The sequence below is a fragment of the Peromyscus leucopus genome, chromosome 14 (assembly GCF_004664715.2).
Source record: "Peromyscus leucopus breed LL Stock chromosome 14, UCI_PerLeu_2.1, whole genome shotgun sequence".
NCBI lineage: Eukaryota > Metazoa > Chordata > Mammalia > Rodentia > Cricetidae > Peromyscus > Peromyscus leucopus.
The window spans coordinates 42911824-42932720 of NC_051075.1; the positions used below are offsets into that span (position 1 = coordinate 42911824).

Genomic DNA, 20897 nt, shown 5'->3' on the forward strand with positions numbered 1-20897 from the left:
TATAGAGAGTAAAATGTTAAGCCATGTTTTTTAATCACTGCTGCTAAAACATCTTGCTGACAGCTTTAGAAGCTATTTCACATGCCTAGAGAAATAGAGAAGCAGAGAGAGAGTAGTTCCTTCAGTTTCTGTATGCACAAATTTCAGTCACCATGGTTCTAGCAAACACGTTTCACACCAGCACTGCTCAGTGACTCAGATCTCAGTGACCACGGTATGCTGACTGTCACTGCATGAAGTACAAACCACTGACAGGTACCCAACAGACTCACCACCACCACCCCTTATCCATTGTTTTGCTTTCTCCAGTTTCCAATGGTCAAGCATGATCCAAATTACAAATTCTCAAATATACAATTCAAAAGTTTAAAATTGTGTCATTGTGAACACATGATGAAAGCTCTTAAAATCTTGCTCCATGCCCCCGCCCAGGCATGTAAACCCCCACTACCTACTCAGGGTATTCAAAATCTATAGGTGTCCATACACTCTACATGCTCCCCAATTGATCTCCAACCCATGTTTCAGTTTGCAAATCAGCCACTTTAGTGTGTCTATTCGAGTAAAAATTATTTTACTTAATAATATAATAATTTTACTTAATAAATCCAAAATACAATAATAATGACTTTGAAAATTCAAACTTTCTAAAGAGAAGTCATAAAATACTTCTTTAGTCGAAAACTAAGAGAACAAATTTTAAATATGCATTTTTGAGAGTGGCCATGTTCTACCATAATGCATTATTAGAATTGTTTTTTGCGGTGATTATTATTATTGCTAATGTCTTATTATTTATAATTTATGAATTGAATATTACAATAGGTATATATGCATAGGAGAAAACAAGCTATGCAGTGTCTGACTCTATCACTACTTCCAGAATCCACTGGGGAGGTGTCCTGCAACATACCTCCCAAGGATAAAAGAAAATTATTGTTGATGACAGCTGCCGATCCAGAGCCATAATCAAATACACCATCTCCTTCAGAGCCTGTTAATATCACTGACTGCATCTGCTACTTAGTTCCCACAAGTGGCGAGGCATGTAGCTGCACTACCTTCTAGTCTCTCGTGACACTCCCACGCAGCATTTTTTAAAAACGGACAATAGGAAGTGGAGACTAGACAGTAAATACTAAATTCTACCAAAGAAACAAAGGATAATAATTGTGAGGGTGGAAAGTGAAGTTACAGAAGACAGAGGGGGCCATGGGAATGTGGCTGCCAGTTGAGAGATTGTACAGATCTTCAGAGGGATTTCCTGACCATCAACAAAACCAAGGAAAATGGTTCATAAATAAGTGTATCCCACAGAAGAATTCTAAAGCTGGTGTCTAGAGCAGATACATGGTGATATGGCTAGAATATGCAAAGTAAACACAGATTTGTGGAGTGAGCTTCTACATGCCACAAAAGCTGTCCGCTGTGAATGGTAGAAGAAAGTCCATGGCAAGATGACTGGCGAGTGGCCACAGAAGAGACCACAAAGGAAGGAAAGGATAAAGGGAGGTAAGAACAGCTACTATTCAGTGTTCACAGGAGAGAGCTAGAATGCAGAATGGATGAACTGGAAATATGGTGGGGCATGAGGGCTGCACACAGTCAAGTAAAGAAGGGAACAAAGCCGTCTATCAACTGCCCATTACCCAGGTCAAGACCAACTTAATACTTGAAAAGCTCTGCCACAATGAGAAAATATGCAGGAGACCCCCAAAAGTCCACACTGGCACCCTAAATTTTTGCTGGGGAGCAATCCTGTAGCCTCCCTGAGACCTCAGGGAGGACATGGTACTACCCTGCTCTAGACAGATGAGGATACTCAGGTCATGAAGTACACCCTCTCCTACCTGGGCTGCTGTTGCACATCCCTTCCCTTCCTCCTACCTGACTTCTTGTGCAACTTCCTCTCAGGATGCTAACGTGGCTCTACCTCCACATTTCTGCTGGAGACTTAACAGATGCACTTGGTACTACACAGAAGCCCTGCCCCCTCTGCCATGGGAACCATACCACACATGCCTGGGAACCGTCTAACCTGGCTTCATTGGAATATGGTCCACAGAAAATGACACACAGTCCTCATATTTTGCATGTGTGCTGCATTATACTTGCCTGAGCCCACTAGGTAAGCACTCATCCCTGTGTACCATACCCTCGTAGGCTGCTAGAATAGCTCCACCCTGCAAAGAGCAACAGTCTCTATGATCCTGCTTCCCAGGAACTGCTCTCGCAGCCATTGACTACAGTTGAAGTTATTTGGAGACCATAACTGCAGTGGCCAACTTGAACCAAAACCAATACAGCCTACTAATCAGACAGAGTCAAAAGAAATTCTTCAAATATGAAAGTCACTCAGTAGTGGAGACAACTGATCCATAAGACATGGCAAATATCAGCATAAGGAAACATGAAGTCTGAAAAAGCAAGGTAACATGATAGAGCTAAAAGAGAAAAGTTACTTTCCAGAGATAGGGAAATAGACAAAAAGTCTGAGCAAGAATTCCAAAGAACAATTTGAAGGGCATTCAATGACATAGAAGAGAATTTAAAAATTCTGTGAAACAAGGAAACCAATTAATGAAATGAATAAGAAATTCAACAAAGAGAGAGATCATAAAAAGGAACCAACTATAAACTTTGGGCATGAAGAATGAAGTGAGTCAAATAAAAGATGTGAACAAGCCTCTATGACAAGATAGATCAAGCAGAAAAATGTCTGAACTTAAAGACAGACCTTTTGAAGTACCACTGCTACACTGAAGAAATAAAAGGGAAAAATCATTAGAAAGAACAAAGAAAGTTTCCAAGACTGATGAGACATGTGTAAATGAACAAATGTTCAAAGTCTGACCTTTCCAGGAGGTAAGGAAAGGAGAAAGCACAGAAAACCTATTCACATAACAAACGAGTCCCAGTCCCATTCATTTTCCTGAATATGTCACAATTTCATTTTTCTTTATGGCTGACTAAGATCCCATTGAGTGTAAGTACCACATTTTCTTTACCCATTCATCTACCGATAGACATCGAGGCTGGTTTCATTACTCAGCTACTGTGAACCGTGCAGCAATGACCATGGATGGGCAAGTATCTCCATGGTGGGGCTCAGAGTCCTCTGGGTGAATAACCAGGAGTGGTGTAGCTCAGGAATATGGTAGTTTTCAGGCTTTGGTAAGCCCCATACTAGGGATTGGGAATGTAGTTCAGTTGGTAGAGTACATCCCTAATGTAGACAGAGCCCTGGGTTTGATCTCCAGTACTCCATAAAATAGGACATGGTGGAACATGTCTGGAATTCCAGAACCAGAAGGCAGAAACAGAAGGATCTAAAGTTCAAGGTCACCCTTGGTTACATGATGAGTTCAAGGTCATGCTGGGCTACATGAAAACTTACCCAAATGAAGAGAACAGAAAATGAAACTTCCATACTGACAAAGAAAATCTGATAACTTTCTTAAGCTTAGAGAAACAAAGGTATAGAGGAGGGCCAGGAAGCCCAAAAGACCCCAAATAGATTGGACTCAACATGTCCTCATCACTGTATTTCATAGGCAAACTTCCAAAAAAAATCATTCATTCATTCACACTTAACATCACCCCCATTAAATTCATGGGAGATTTTTTTCAACAGAAAACTAATGGACTAAAAGAGAATATGACACCATATTAAAAGTTATGGAGAGGGAAAAAGATTGTTAATGTAGACTAGTATACTAAGAGATGCTATGGAAGAACAAAGGAGAGCTACAATAATGTCCCAGACAACAGTCCAAGATAAAAATTAGGGAATCCATCATCCCTAGAACAACTTAAAAAATATGCTCAAGAGAAACTACACCTGTGGGCGAAAAAACAAAAGAACAATAGATACCCCTGTGATGAGATACAAAAGACTAAAACCTTCTAGCAGAACACTTACATAAAAGATCAAGAGAATGGGATCTCACCCATACAGAGAGCAACAAAGAGAAAGCCCTGAGCTTGACTAGAATGTGGCTATTTGTAACCAGAAATGAACAAAATGACACAAATAGTTCTATACATAACACTAATAACCTTGGATGAATATTGGCTGAATGGACTAAAAAGCAAGGCCCATCATGCTGCTTACAAGTGGTACCTGAGTCTTCACCATTGAGGATACACAGACACAGAAACTGACAGAGTGGAAAAGTCACTCCCCATCAAGCAAGCAAGAGTTAACAAGTAGACTGTAAACCAAAAATGGTAGAAAGACATGGACAGGTGGTAACTATGTGCTAACGAAAGGAATCTACTCAATGGGCGATAATATATATATCTAACTAATGCTAGAACACCTCATTTTTTCCCTTTTATTTTATTTTACAATACCATTCAGTTCTACATAACAGCCACAGATTCCCTTGTTCTCTCCCTTCCTGCCCCCCTCCCCTTCCCCCCAGTACACCCCCCATTCCCACCTCTTCCAGGGCAAAGCCTCCCCCGAGGACTGGGATTGACCTGGTAGACTCAGTCCAGGCAGGTCCAGTCCCCTCCTCCCAGATTGAGCCAAGCGTCCCTGCATAAGTCCCAGGTTTCAAACAGCCAACTCATGCAATGAGCACAGGACCTGGTACCACTGCCTAGATGCCTCCCAAACAGATCAAGCCAATCAACTGTCTCACCTATTCAGAGGGCCTGATCCAGTTGGGGGCCCCTCAGCCTTTGGTTCATAGTTCATGTGTTTCCATTTGTTTGGCTATTTGTCCCTGTGCTTTATCCAACCTTGGTTTCAACAATTCTTGCTCATATAAACCCTCCTCTTTCTCGCTAATTAGACTCCTGGCGCTCCACCCAGGGCCTAGCCGTGGATGTCTGCATCCAGATTCCTCAGTCCTTGGATGGGGTTTCTGGCACAACTATTAGGGTGTTTGGCCATGCCATCACCAGAGTAGGTCAGTCCCGGCTGTCTCTCGACCATTACCAGCAGTCTTTTGTGGGGGTATCTTTGTGGATTTCTGTGGGTCTCTTTAGCACTTTGTTTCTTCCTTTTCTCTTGTGGTCTTAATTTACCATGGTCTCCTATTCCTTATTCTCCCTCTCTGTTCTTGATCCAGCTGGGATCTCCCGGTCTCTTTCTCTCAACCCTTGCCCTTCATTGAACACCTCATTTTTAAGGTGAGGTATAGTGGCACATATGTTTAATCCCAGCACTTAAGAGGCAGAAACAAGCAGATTTCTGTAAATTCTAAGCCAGCCTGGTCTACATAACAAGTTCCAGGACAACCAGGGCTACGTAGAGTAATCTTATCTCAAAATTAGATAAAATACTCAATGTTACCAGGAAAATATTGTTATATCTAAAGGGAGAAATAGGCTACAACACATTGATAGCTGTGGATAGCAACATCCCACTTTCATTGATGGGCAGATCATCCAGGGCCCCCATAAACACTCGACAAAGAAGTATCAGAGATAAACAATGGAATAGAACAAAAAAGGCCCAGCACAAAAAGGCCACAGATGATGATCTCAGAGCATTATCATAGTGAATGGAGAGATGTTGAGACTATGTCATACACAATCTGGACAACATTGTCCACTTGAACCCCTCCCAGTCCACAAAGTACGGCATTCTTAGCCAGAGAAATTAGGCCAAAGAAAGAAAACATGATATCCAAATAGAAAGAAATCAGATCATCCTGTTTGTAAACCATCATTCAAAGACCTCATCAGAAGACTATCAGGACAGGCAGCTAAATCTGGTAGTTTCGGGATACAAAACCAATATAGAAATATCACTAGCATTTTATACACCATAATGAACTGGCTGAGAAAGAAATCACAAAGCAAGCCCATTTCTAATAGCTACTGAACATCAAATATCTGAGAGCAAATTAATTCCAGGGAGAAAATGACCTCCACAATGAAAACTGCAAAAGGCTGATAAAGAATTGGAGGGAGACACACACACACACAAATGAAAAGATCTTACATGTGTGTGGATTAGAACAATGTGTGGATGTCCGTGTCACTCAACAAAATATAGACCTTTATTGTGGCTTCTAACGCAATACTACTGTCATTCTTCACAGAGAGAAAAAAATTCCTCAAATTCATAAGAAAGTACAGAATACTCCAAGGATTAAAAGTGTTCTTGAGGATAAAAGAATAAAAAGCTGGAGCCAATTACAATAAGAGATTGCAATACACAGTACAGGACCACAGCAGCCACAATAATATAGGTACTGCGTAAATCCCGACGTGCAGACCCGGGGAGCAGAAAACAGAGACTCCAGAAGTAAGCCCATATACCTATAGCTATTGTCTACACCCAGGGAGCTAAAACACACAGATACTCATGAACATGCATGCACACACACTCACACAACTCACACACACATTCATACATCCCTCACTCATGTAAACACACACACACACACATACTCATACTCCCTCACTCATGCACACACGCTCACTCATGCACACTCATATACACATACACACACTCACTCATGCACATACATACATACATACTCACTCACATATGCACATAAACACACACACACACACACACACACACACACACACACACATTAGAGAGCATACACAGTAAACTATCCAGGGGAAACTGAATATCCACATACAGAAGAATGAAACGTCATCCCTTTCTTTCAGCCTATGCCCAAATCAACAGAAAATAGGACTAAAGGACTAAGTCTGGAACTGGAAACTACGAAACAGAAGACAGAGAGGAAACACTTGAAGACGGCGATGCAGGCCATGGCCAGGGTGAGAGACTCTGTAAGGCATAGGCTACAAAAGTAAGTCGAAGCTCCTGCCAGCCCACAGCGTGACGAGAGCAGTAGAATCTGAAAGGTTTTCATCTGATGAAGGCTTGCTGCATTCAGAATTCAGAATTCATAAAGAAGTTTGAATGCTCAACCAAAAATTGGAAATGAATAAATGGCCTGAATTAGACATTTTTCAAAAAAATAAAAATCCACAGCTACATGAAGGGAAAAAAAGTTCAACACCACTATCTGTCAGAAATGCAAATATAACTATAATGAGATAGCCACTCCAATTATAAAGGCTATTATTATGTATGAATGTATATGTTATATATTTATGTATGATATATAAAACATATTTATATATTATGAAAATACATTTTATAAATTATTTTATAATATAAATATGGAATATAACTATAAAATAAATATATACCATTTTTAAAATAATAATACTGTATTATAAATAACATATACAGTTATATTATGCATATACATAAAACTATTTCTGCTCAAGGTTGCCCGGATCATACTGATGAATGGACAATGCTATGTTGTTAAGTGGAGAGGGCATGTTTGTTCATTTGCATATTTTACTTGCAAATGCTGACCGTTTTATTGCAATTTCCCAAGCCCTGACTTAGGCTGACCAAAACTCAATGCAGTTATTGAATGGTTAAAGGAATTTGAAAGGACTCACATTTGAGAAGTAGCAATTATGCTATATAACTTCTACTCATACAGAATGCTAAGCTGCCCTTTAGGAATTACAACTGACTTCTATTTTATTTCATTGGAAGGAAAATGGAATCAGTTTCACAGCGGTGACCCATCTCTCCTATGGTCCTGAGAACCCACAGTATACCAGAGGACCCCTGCATTTAGAGAGCCAATTGCAAGCTCTATTTAACAAGCAAGTCATCAGACCCCTTCTCTCTGCTCTTAGTTTCTTCATCAGCAAAATGATGACAGTGATAATATAGCTCAAGGGTAAAGATTAAGAGGATAATGTGCATGAAATTATAAATTACAATAGGTCATGTGATTGCTGGAATACTATTGGACTGGTTCGTATGAGCGGAGGTGCAAAAACATGCCCACAGGTCAGCTCTACTTCCTTGCTTACCCACATTCAAGGATAAAAATTGGGCCATGTTTGCTAAAAGACAGGTCCCTGTAGCTTATAGGAGGATACCCAGTATTCTGTGACTTCTGTGAACCATGAGGTTGGAGCAAACCTCCTATCTAGCCTGATCCTGTATAATGGCCACGTTCTTGCAGTACAAAAGACTTGGTGATAACATTTGAACTTTGGAGTGAAGGGGGACATTCCCTTCAGGACTAGCCCAGCCTCTACAAGACTTGACTCAGCATTTGCTTTTCTTCCATTTACATCTGTCCAAGGACATCTTTGGGAAATGTGGCTTTGGCCCATTGCAGGGTTTCTTTATCCTTGCATTCTGTATTCTCTCATCGAAATCTCATAAACAGTCCCCATTATATTTAACAGCCAAGACAGTTGTAAGGTTAATAGACTTCCAACAGAGAAAAGCATCTTGTAACTCTAAAAATAAATAATAAATAACCTTAATCATGAGCCCTATCAACCCATCTTACTTTTCCATTGGCCAGCAACATTCCCAGAGAGAAGCACACAGGTATATAGTCACCACTCTTAAAGGGCAACATAACATCAGGCTATAATTCACACACTTGCAAATGCTTCATCAAAGAACCAACACAGAGTGAGTTATGCTGTTGCTAAGCGTGGGGTTCAGCTTGGGAACGGGGGCAACAGCAGAGTCACTAGAAAAGTAGAGGATGGGAGTATAAACTGAGATATGTAATCAAAGAGAAAAAGAGCTCTGAGAGAGAGAGCTAAGGATGAAAGCTGAAAAATCAGACAAGACCATCACCTTTGGCATCTGAGAGAAGTAATTTAAAAATAATTCAAAGACGTGAATTCTAACCAAAAAAAAAGTTCTACAACCCATTTTCTTATATGGTCTTAAAAGGATGTAGATGGAGTCACAATGGTGGGTCCATGGCATGCAAGTAAAGGAAATCAGAACGGTACCAGGTCCCTCTAACCTTGGGAGTTTGATTTCACTGACACATCTCTTCCTTCCCACAGCTTTCCTCAGTGGCCCTGTGAGAAGCAGAGTGCTCAGCCACATGGAACCAGCTGACACCCATCGTCAAGTCTGATGTACTCTTGTGGGCTGCTGAGGTAATCTTGTGTCTATAAAACTGCTTGTGAAATCTCCTAGTGTGCCTCTTAGCATCTCTACCAGCTGTCTAATTTGATGACTTGGGTAAGGGGTTGGGAATGGCTTTCTGGTGGTGGAGCAAGGCATTTTTGAATGCATCTGTCTGTCTGTCCTCAAGCTCTCCTACCTAGCCTACATAACTGCTCTTCTACCCCACTGCCCGAGAAACAAAAGCAAAACAGATTTCTCTAAAGTTTCAGGTTAATGAAAAATAGTAGTAGTTCCCACCTAACCCTTGATAACAGGTTTCAAATGCCAGAACTCCTTCCCTTCAAACCTATAGTCCTTTGAACAACCAATACTTTCTATGTCCTCCAATGCACAGCAAATAATCCAAGGCTTAGAAATTCAATTACTAGATTATAAAAACAGAATAGATTGGAAAATCCTGGGAATCCTAATATGTCGTAGAATGTGTGTGTGTGTGTGTGTGTGTGTGTGTGTGTGTGTGTGTGTGTGATTTAACTATAAAACTTTAGGTACTACTATGACGCAGCAAGGAAGTAGAAAAACAGAAGCCTTAGCCATAGTTAGGGACCATTATGGTGATATTTTATTTGTTCTCTAAAAATAAAACTTGCCTGGAGATCAGAGGAAAAAGCCAACCACTATACTAAATATAGAGGTCAGGCAATGGTAGCACACACCTTTAATCCTAGTATTCAGGAGACAGAGATTCATCCGATCTCTGTGAGTTCAAGGCCACACTGGGAACAGAGCCAGGTGTGGTGGCACATGCCTTTAATCCCAGCACTAGTTAACCATAGAGGTCTGGAGGTCCATACAGACAGACAGGAAGTGATAGAGCTGGGCGGAAAGAGGAAGTGATGTAGCTGGGCAGAGAGAGGAAGTGAGGTGGCAGGGCACAGAAAGGCATATAGATATGAGTATACAGGAAGTAGCTCTCTCTTGGGCTGAGGATTTCCTAGTGGTAAGAATTTGTGGCTGGTTTGTTCTATTCCTCTGATCTCTCAGCTTTCACCTCAATATCTGGCTCCGGGTTTCTGATTAATAAGACCATTTAGCAATTCGTGTTACAGACCATGACATTAGAAGGGCTCTCTGGACAGCCATGTGAGGGAACCTTCATAGAATTTGCATATTACTACCTAAATCCGTACACTCTGGCTCAGAGGCAGTAGTTCTCAGACAAGGCTGGGATGTATATAAGGTTGCTCATCTCCAACTTATTTGAGATGTAAAGTATGGGATGTTGGATGTCATGGAGAGAATGAATAAATAAAAGGAAAGCTGTGACAGTCCAGCATTCAACTACAGTCGATCACAATATGGTGGCATGTGATGTAAGGGCTTAAAGAAGTCTCAAAACCATAATGGTGGATGAAAGCTTTCAAATAATGAACAGTGCTTCATAATGCAAACCTGTAGGTCTTAAAAATGAACTTTATTGTGTGAGGGGATCTATCACACTCCAGTGGAGTTCAGTGATTCCGAATCACTGAGTATAACATCGTGACCTTTAACCCTAACCTAATGTTTCTAAACCTGAGTATAATTTTATTCTTCCCTTCCTCTGTCTCCTTGCATTTTATGTCCATAGTATTTTATAAAATTACTCAGGAAAAAGAGAGAGAAAGCTGCATGTTACAAAAAAAAAAAATTGAACTCACAGCACAGATCCGGTATAATAAAGATATTTCTTTGTTTGTTTTTCTGTTTGTTTGTTTGTCTGTCTTGTTTTGTTTTCTGTCCTGGAATTTGTTATTTGCTTTATCCACAGTTGTACTTTGAACATATGTGGTTTAGGAAGTTAGAGCTTTGCTATAATACTTTTAGACAAATTTCCTACAACTAGATGTTTTTATTATTTCTAGGTCTTCACTCTCCTAAATAATGGTGCAGTCAACACAAAATGGGTAAAATTTATTTTTTTAAAGAATGAGAAAGTTTAAAATGGAGATGCATTTACACAAATCAGGCTTCCAAGAAAAGCTGTCAGGATTGAGGTATCGCCTGCTCATTCATCAGCCACTCTGTGTAGGTCCCACATGGCTGCAATTGTCAGATGAGCACAACACACTCCATGTTTTGTACCAGTGAGTAAAGTCTGTTTATTCAGAATGTGACCATTTTTGAAAGCATGTCTCTGAGAGGTGGAGGAGACTTGAGGGAGGACATGCTCACTTTGTTTCACAGTGAAAAAGTCCAACTAATCCAAAATTTCCTAGAATGCTTTGACACAAGATGAAATGCCATAAATAAATCATCCTTTGAGGAAGCATGGGAGACCTAGGTTACAGTTTACTGCAAAAAGAAAACAATATAATTTAATAAAGACAGATAACAAAGCACTCTTAGGTTCTGAAAACAGTGCATTCAAAGAAGAGCATGGACTGGTGAGACAATTCAGTAGGTAAGGTCACATGGTGCTAAGCCTGACCACCTGAGTTCAATTCCTGGGGCTCACATAGTGGAGGCAGAAAGACAACTTCCACAAGGTGTCCTCTGACCTCCATACTCACGCCATGACACATGTTACATATACAGAATAGATATAGAAGATAGACAGACAGATGATTGTAGCAGGAATGTTAAAGAGTCTCATTAGTAAAATCAAAGCTGAGGCCAGTTATTAGGGTGAATACTGGAAGATCAGAGAGACAGAACGAGCCACAGCTAACCTCACCTGGCCAACTTCTCAGCTGGTCCTATTTTCTCAGACTGGAAACTTCTGTGTCCTCATCCCAATGGCTCTCAGCTGAACTGCTGCTCGAAAGCCTGAAGCCTAACCAGCTAAAAACTTCTAGTTTCTGGTCCTCACACCTTATATACCTTTCTGCTTTCTACCACCACTCCCTGGAATTAAAGGCTCACTTTCTGGGATTAAAGGCGTGATGAGTCACCATGCCTGTCTGTATCCTTGAACACATGGATTTCTGCCTCTGGAATGCTAGGATGGATTTCTGCCTCTGGAATGCTGGGATTAAAGGCGTGTGCTACCACTGCCTATCCTTTATGTTTAATATTGTGGCTGCTCTGTCTCTGACCCCAGATAAGTTTATTAGCATGTACAATATTTCGGGGAATACAATACCGCAGATGATGTAAAACATAGTAAAATTATAAAGTAAGCATGATAAGATCCCTGTTTTCAAGGTACTCCTGGTACTGGTGACATGCCAGAAAAAGTAACTCTTTTAAAACAAACAAAAAAATATTAGTATAATGCACAAACATATTTTATGTATCTGCCTGTAGGAAGGGAAAAGCCCTACATTTACCAAATAAAACATTATGAGACAGGACAAACACACGGGACACAAAAAGGAAGGTGAACTTTAAGAGATATCCAAATAGCATCAAGCAATGGTGGCACAAACCTTCAATCCCAGCACTGGAGAGGCAGAGGCAGGTGAATCTCTGAGTTCGAGGCCAGCCTGGTCTATAGACTGAGATCCAGCACAGCCAGAGCTACACAGAGAAACCCTGTCTTGAAAAACTGAAGGGAGGGGGGTGTGTGGGAGAGAGATCCCAAAAGCAATAGTCATACTTCGCAAAAATAACTAAAGCAATAGGAATAAAACCCCCAATGAGAGCTGGTAAGATGGTTTAATGGGTAAGAGCACTGAGGACCTCAGTTCAAATCCCCAACTCCCATGTAAATGCAGGGCACAGTTGCCCACTTCTGTAACCCCAGGTTTGGAGGACAGAGACAAGTAGATCTCAGGAACTCACTGGCCAGGTAGCCTAACTTAAAGAGTAAGCTACTAGTTCAGTTAGTTCAGTTGTCACACAAACAAACAAATAAACAAACAAACAAATACTTAAAATGAAGAGCAATAGAGAAAGATGCAGGATATTCTGCCCTGGCCTCCACATGCATGAGCATAGCCACTCACATCTACATACACACACACACACACACACACACACACACACACACACATTCATACACACACACATACACGCTTTACACATACATACATACATACATACACATACACATAAATACAGAGAGTTAATTTAAGACCAATATGATGTTGCAAACATAAAGATGCACATAATGAACTATCTGGAGTCAAAGAAAGGACAAGCACATCTTACTTGGAGAATCATCTATCTTGTTAAGCGGAAAATGGCATCTGGCACAAAACTGAAATCCCAATCATCCAAGAAGAAGAGATAGAGTATACGTGTGTTCTATTGGGCTCTTTATAGCACTTGTCCCACAGGGTAAGGTTGACCAGGAAGCTTACCCTGTTCCTAACTTAAACTCTCCTGGAAACACAGGGAAACAATGACACACAATACCTTGTGTGTCACCTCCCACAACACTGAACACACCCTTAGTATTGTGTGGTTTCTCTAGCACAAAGATCAAGTTTCAATCCCATGTTCAGAAGACCAGAACTACCGAAGGTGTGGTCCATCGCAGGCCAAGGTTTTCATTATTCTCATTTATTCTTTTGCTTCATTCTTTGGAATGTAGACAAAAATGTAGGAATAACCTCAATAGAGGAAAAAAAGAGGGTGTCTGGTGGTGAAGAGGGGGAGGAAAAGGAAGTGTGAACAGATTGTTTCTCAAGCCTTGATGAACATCAAAATTATCTAAGTTTCTGGTTGAACATGCCAACTACTGGCCCTGAACACCCGATTTGGCTAACTCTGGTTCAATAGATTTAAGAGGTGTTAGAATCTGCTTTGCAAAAAATATTTAAGTTTTTCTGTGTGTTGTTTCAGATCTAGACTCTATGAAGATGCAGATCATTCACATTCATATAAACCATTTGCACACACACACACACACACACACACACACACACACACACACACATACACACACACTATCTCAGCATAAATAGGTAGGGAACAAAAACCAGTTGTGGTCAAGTCCCTTAACACAGCACCACATATATTTTCTCAGAACTTGAACTAAAAAGAAAAGTCCAGATCCTTTTCAGTTCTAAAATAATTTAACTCCAACACTTAGTTGAGCTAGAAATTTAAAGAAAAACTAAAACCAGTGTGTGTGTTAAGGGGGGAATGTCCCATCTGTCCTTACTGAAATACGGTGGCAAAGTTTTAGATTCTAAATTAGTTCCTTTTATATAGAATGGTTTGTTTCTTTGCTTATTGTCTGATCCCCTTTTATCATAATTCTCTTTCAACTTGTAGACATGACCTATTTTTAAAGTTGTCATAAGTAATACAAATGTCAGATTCTGTTTTATATAAAACAAACCAAACAGCTAGGGTAACTATATCAACACTATAGAGGCACAGGATTAGTTCAGTGTAATGCTTCACTCTCATGCCTTTACATTCTTGTGGACCATGTTCCGTTTGGCTGGGTCATATTTTCTATTTTGTTAGCAATGATTTTAGTTGCTCCTGAGGTGTTAATATCACTGGTGGCTCCCTGGTAATGGCTATTCCTGTGGTCACCCAGTACCAATGCTACCCCCTAGCTCATTATAGGTGACCAAACAAATTTTAACAAGTGAATTAATTCACACATAAGCAAAATTCTTACTTTGTTAAAACTATCAGAAACAGCTCTTAAAATAAGCATTTGTTGTTCACAATTAAGTCTTTTTTTTTAACTTTTCTAATAAAATTTTCATCCAGTCATGAGTATAGGTAAACAATCTCAGGATTTTATTCATATTTGGAAAAGACTCCGAAGTTATTCAATCCACCTACCTGCAAGTGCTGCTTTTCTGCATAACGTCAGCTCGATGATATCCAGAGAGTTTACAAAAACCGTCATTACTGTAAACTACAGGCCAGTCCACAATTTGGGCGTTTCCCAGTAAGAAACTTGATTCTGAGGAAGAAAGAGAGAAACACTTAGCTTTATTGAACAACTTTTTGTCTTTCAAGTGATCAAAAGGCAATTTTAAAAGATGGACAAATGCAATGACTGTATGCTATAAGACGAATAATACAACTTGTGCCATAATCATCTAAGTATGTTGACTGATGACATCTGCAATAACTACAAGCTTCATAAAACAAACCAAAATTCCCACTGAAAACGATGCATGGCACCTCTTTGCACTCAAGGATCTTATGAAAGAAGAACATGCTTAATAGTAAGTAGCAATAGTGGCTAAACATATGCTAATTTATTAAAATGAGCTACAGTCACTTTTATACAAATTCAGAATAATGATGTTGTAAACACAGGCAAGATGGCTACATCCCTCCAAAGAACACTATTTATGCAAATGTGACTTGATGGGACAGATTCTTTGTTCATTATATTACTTGATCTTGAAAAATCTAATCTAAAATAGCAATCAAGTGTCTTCTTTGAAAATGAGATCATTCAACTCTATCACATCTTCATGTGACATAGCACCTAAAAAATATATGTATTCTATAAAAAAGACATTGCTGCTCTATTTTACACAGAAATATAGGTTTATTTTAGGCATGCCATTAGTTCAAAATAGTATATTTGAAAAATCCAACAGTTTCAGGCTGCAACTTTAGCAATGCTAATGGTCTCATGATAATAAAATGAAAAAGAATTCAAATAATAATAACACGAATAAAACTATTTTAAATAAATATCTTAAAAGAAGTAAAAGGAATATTTTACTTTAAATCTACTATAAAATAATCTCCTTTAGGCTCATCTTTGGGTAGAATCTAAAAAATAGAAATTAAATTATGGGTAGCAGGTTTGAAATCCTGACTCAGAATCAGTTCTCCTAAAAACAACAATGCGACTCAACATTTACTGAATGATAGTTGCTATGTGAAAGATGGGGCTCAGAATCAGATATTGGAATGAAGTAAAGGTTAAAAGAGCATACTTTATGTTCTTCTTATCAAGTTTACTTATTAAGAACATAAATAAGTAGCAATCAAAATGACCTAACAGAATGGATACTAAATCAAGCACAGGAAGATATATGAGAAATGTCTTTTGAAGGCAATAGTGAAAAAGTCAAATCCTTTAGAACTCAGAGGTGCTTTCTTGACTGTCCACCCTGACAAGATTCCTAGTAGGGACAGTTGATGAGGTGGTGGACCTTGAACAGAAAGTCACATAAAGCTAAGGAGTCAAAGGTCGTAAATCTCATAACAAAAGTGAAAGTTACAAAACTTTCCGAAGAAAACACAGGTGGGAATTCAGCAGTCTTAAGGAAGACAAAAGTTGATCATGCAAAACTCCTAGCAATCACCACAAAAGAAAGCGTTGATAAATTGGGCATGATCAAGGTGAAAATCAACTCATCGGAGGACACTGTTGAGATAATAGAATGGAAACCTACAGCCTGGGAGAAAATATTCATAAAACAGATACCTAAGTTCCAATCCAGAATATATAGGGAATTCCCACAGAAGGTCAAGCAACCCAACTAAGAAAGCTGGGGAAATTATTTGAACAGACATCTCAAGGTGTGCTACAGCCAATAGCACACGTTCCCACTCCCAAGACATGAGAAAAGTACAAATTAAGAGCATAGAGATAGCCCACCACTCACCCACCAGAGCAGCTACAATGCTAATGCTAAATTCACTGGTGAGAATATGGGGCCCCTGGACCTAGATATTAACATAGAATGTTAAGAAAGCACAGTATGTTATGATCGCTTTGCAGCACAGCTTCTTCTTGTAAAGTTAAATATTCATCTGTGACCCAGGAGGTCCACCCTACTTGTTTACTGAAGTGAAATAAAAACATTACATACACCAAAAAAGGCCATAAAAAATTTCACATCAGATTCACTCATTGTAGTCAAACACTGGAAACAATGTAAATCAAGAGAATGGATTTTTAAATGGTGTCAAATTCCTACCAGGAACACCACTTTACTCTAAAATGGAACAAACTTCTGATACATGTCACAATGGGGGTTAACCTAAAAAGGACCATGGGGCAGAAGAAAGTCGTCCATGTGACATCTGAATACAAAGCTGCAGTGGTAATAGGGAGCCACACAATGGTTTCCCCTTCGTGATGGTGGTGATGAATGCTTCAGGTGATGATTATGCTAATCATCCAGGACAATGATTTCTGAAGAGAATGAGGGGATGACAGGAAAGACAGAAGAAAAACTAGCTGGGAGATGTAAGTGCTCACTATCGTGAGGTGAGATGCATGTTTATACATTTGTCCAAACTCATCATCACATTTAACCACACATAAGTTTAGAAAACAGATCCTCTTTTCCCTTTGGTTCATGTATTTAAAAAAAAAAAACTGACATTTGAGTTAAGCCTTTGTTATAAGAATAGTTAACAGTATCCCTCTGGAGAACCTAGCTAGCATGATGAGGAAGATTAGCTGATTTCTGCAAAGATGAGTCAGAAAGCATAATTTGTCTTTAAGTGCACAGTGTTTCATTTCTTATGGCATAGATTATAATCATCAAAAGTGATTTTCTTTCTTCTCTCAGCCCAGGTTAGCTTACCCTCTCTAATTCATAACATATACACTTAATGACCAGACTCACAGTGGGCTGACTGACGTTTGGCTGCAGAGCTATACCCTGCCTTTACTCATCCTGTTTTTCAGTCTTACATTCAAACCAATGTCAGTTCGTTTTCTTGAAACCCCATCCCTCTTCATCCAGATCAGGAACCCCAACTGCCTGCATCATCAGATTTCAAATCCATCCCCACACTTACAAGCACCCCTCCTTTTAATATAAATATATTATTTCTTACTCCTGAAGTCTACACTGTCGGGCTTAGGTCACTTGCTTAATCAATTCTGAAATATGCTCATCAGTGATGTTAACTCTTTACTCAAAATACTTTTCCTGTATCGGTTTGCCTATCTAACACTTAGGGATCGCCTCAGCTCTGCTTTCTCTATAGCACATTCACTGAGGACTACTCACACACATCCTCCTCTTGCACACATTAAACAAGTGGCCAAACAAAATGTAATATATATATATATATATATATGTATATATATATATATATATATAATAAGTATAAATAAAATGAAATCTATATAATGGGATAATGTACATTCTTTTTTTAAAATGAAACTCTGTTGTTACATTAAGTAAAATAAGCCAGACAAATACAAACATTGGATGTATCCACTTACGCACAAAGTATAAAATTTAAACACACAGAACAGAGAGGGGAAAAAATGGTGCTAAATTACCAGGGACTGAAGGGTTGAGGAACTGGACAGATGAAGTCAAAGGACACACAATTGTAGTTAGCAACTGTAAGTTTGAGAGAGCTACAGTTTCCATGGCAACTAGAGCTACAGCAATATATTGTATATTTGAAAGTCATCAAGGGAGTGGATTTTAGTCTCAATAACAAAAGAGATATGTGATGGAGTACATATATTAAGTAGTTTGATTTAGCTTTTCTACAATACACTTATATACTAAAACATCATATTATTTACCATAAACATATACAAAAATTGTACACTTTCACTTGACAATTTAAAAACAATTTTTCAAAATTTTGCAATATATGTTACTTATTGATTGAAAGGATTCCCAATGTCCTAGAAACATGGGCCCCATGTGCTTTCACAAAGAGAGGAAGGTTAAAACCCTAAGATGCTTGCTAAACTGGGCCTTTTTTCCCCTTCCAGAAACTGCTTAAAAACCCAGTTTTCAAGCTTTTCATAAACCAAAGTTTATTTTAAGAAATGCACACAAAGTGTGCGTCCACACAAAGGCACAGCCCCAAAAGTTTTCTAACCAACATTTGCTACATGTTCTGTATTATTTTATAATCTATTTCAATTTTGAAGTGTGTTAAAATTCACCGAATCAATTCTACTCCACATCGGCTGCATCTCACAGATTTTAAAACGTGCCTTAAGCAACCCTCCAAAGGCTTTGCAGACCTCCCTACAAATAAACACTTGTGCTTTCAAAACATCTGTTAGGTTTAGAACCAGAGCTCTGCTTGTTCCTTGTTGGCTCTGCCATTTATAATCTCTTCCTGCTGCCACTCAACCATTTCCCACGGCTCTGCAATAGGAACGTCTAAAAAGACTGCCGCTCAGCAGGTCCAGCCATCACTACCCACTAGTGGGTGATGCATTTCATTTATTTACCAATATCTGCGTATGATAACAAAATGATTAACAAAAGCAGCCATGACAGGAGCCCCACTCTGTGATGCATTGTTCTGATGGTGCACCCCTTGTCTTTAATCCAGGAAATATCTCCATTCCCATCTTTCTGATCATTCATCAGCAACAAGTCGGAGGATCAGAGAACCCAGGTGCTAGGTCAAAAGCAGAGCACCTGTTCCCCCAGTTCTAACTCTACACAGAGGTTTGTGTGTAGTCAAACTCTTTCTAAGGGAAACTGTAGGTGGAAAGTAGATCAATTACAGATGAAAGAATGATTGAAAGCAGCCTCTTGAGGAGGGATTACTCCTCTTATCAGTTTGGAGACAGAGTTGTCTATGGAAAAGAAAATAGAAGTTTGAACCAAATGTGGGCAGTGGATGTTTTGTATTGTTTCAAACCCATTTTTAAAATATCCACTTGAGTTCCATCAATACCATTGAATATGTTAAGATATATCACAGGTACACAGTACTGTTTGCTCACACCATCAATCAAAACTAATAACTCAAAAATAATTTTAAGGCCATCATAAGGTTTTACAATAGTCTAGGAGATATGTCATCTGTTCATCTTTATGCTTCGAATTTGAGACTAACCATTTAGACTATGACAGTAATCAGATTATGTCATTTCCCATCCCTTCCTACTGGGTCTTAACAATATGCTCTGGCCTTATGAAGGACAGCTGTAAAGATGCTTGCTATCATCTCTGGATATTCTATAAAACCACAACTGGACATATTTTCCATATTGCTCATATAAGAAGTCATCAACTGGTAAACATCCACAACAATCCAAGTCCAACTGATCATCCAGTCACACCCTACTCTCCACATTCAGATCGATTCTCAACATTACCAAGAAAGTAATATGAAAAACGTGGGGATTTCAATTAAATTATCAGTTTCTACATACACAAATGAACAACAGTTACAAGCACAACTCTGGGTAATTATGGAGACTAATAATGAGTAATATAAGCAAAATCTTTATAAACTATTAGAGCAAAAATCTTCATAAAATATTACAGCATACTAATCAGCAAGATTTTTTTTCACAACTGTGCCATAACTGTAGAAACAGCTAGCAGTGTGTTTAGGGAGTGTGTGAGCACCCACATGTGCAAGCACAGAACCAAAAAATACCCCACTTCCTCATGTTGGACCTACAAATTGAAACCTGCAGTTATATCAGGGAAAGAAAAATCACAAAATGAAACACCAAACAGTAAGAAATAAATACAGCTAAGTTAGAAGTTGTTGAGTTCATTTTACAAATCTGCATATGTATTAGGCAAAACACTGTGTGTATACAAAATGTTCATATTATTATCTCCCTGAAGTCATACATTTCTTGTTTCAACAAATGAGAAATCTGATATCATTAATAAATATTAAGAACAAGAGAGCAAATTTAATTAAAATTACTTCCCAGAAAATTTTAATTTCTTTCAGCTTTAAATCAGGATAGGAAAAAGAAATTTGATTACAAAGGAATAACTCACTGCAAAGGAGACAAGTTAGAATCTAGAAAGTGGGATAATCCTAGATTGTCAGTAGCATGATGTGGTTAAGGATATTCCCAGAATTCTAAGTGACTATCATTGTTATCATCAGTCAGTCTTGACAAGGATTCTAGCTCAAGTGTGTCCTCACTTTCACAGCACAGAAAACCATGGATTCTAGAATATTGAACTTCCCTTGGTATCCAGGCTATTCAAACCCTTAAAGATGTTTACAAACATTTCACTTCCAGAAGGCTCAAACACACAAATATGGTCCTTATGAGGTACCTAAGAGTCAGACATGATTCCCCACCAGGAGCTGG

At 38.9% G+C, this 20897-nt stretch overlaps 1 protein-coding gene across 1 annotated transcript in view; it reads right to left on the minus strand.

The window, feature by feature from the left end:
• The window catches only part of Kcnh5 (potassium voltage-gated channel subfamily H member 5), a 297452-nt gene that overhangs the window by 260655 nt on the left and 15900 nt on the right, over positions 1 to 20897 (minus strand). Inside the window, exon 2 of the mRNA XM_028858007.2 lies at positions 14693 to 14816. Within this exon, the coding sequence (XP_028713840.1) occupies positions 14693 to 14816 (124 nt within the window). The remainder of the gene's footprint in view (positions 1 to 14692; positions 14817 to 20897) is intronic.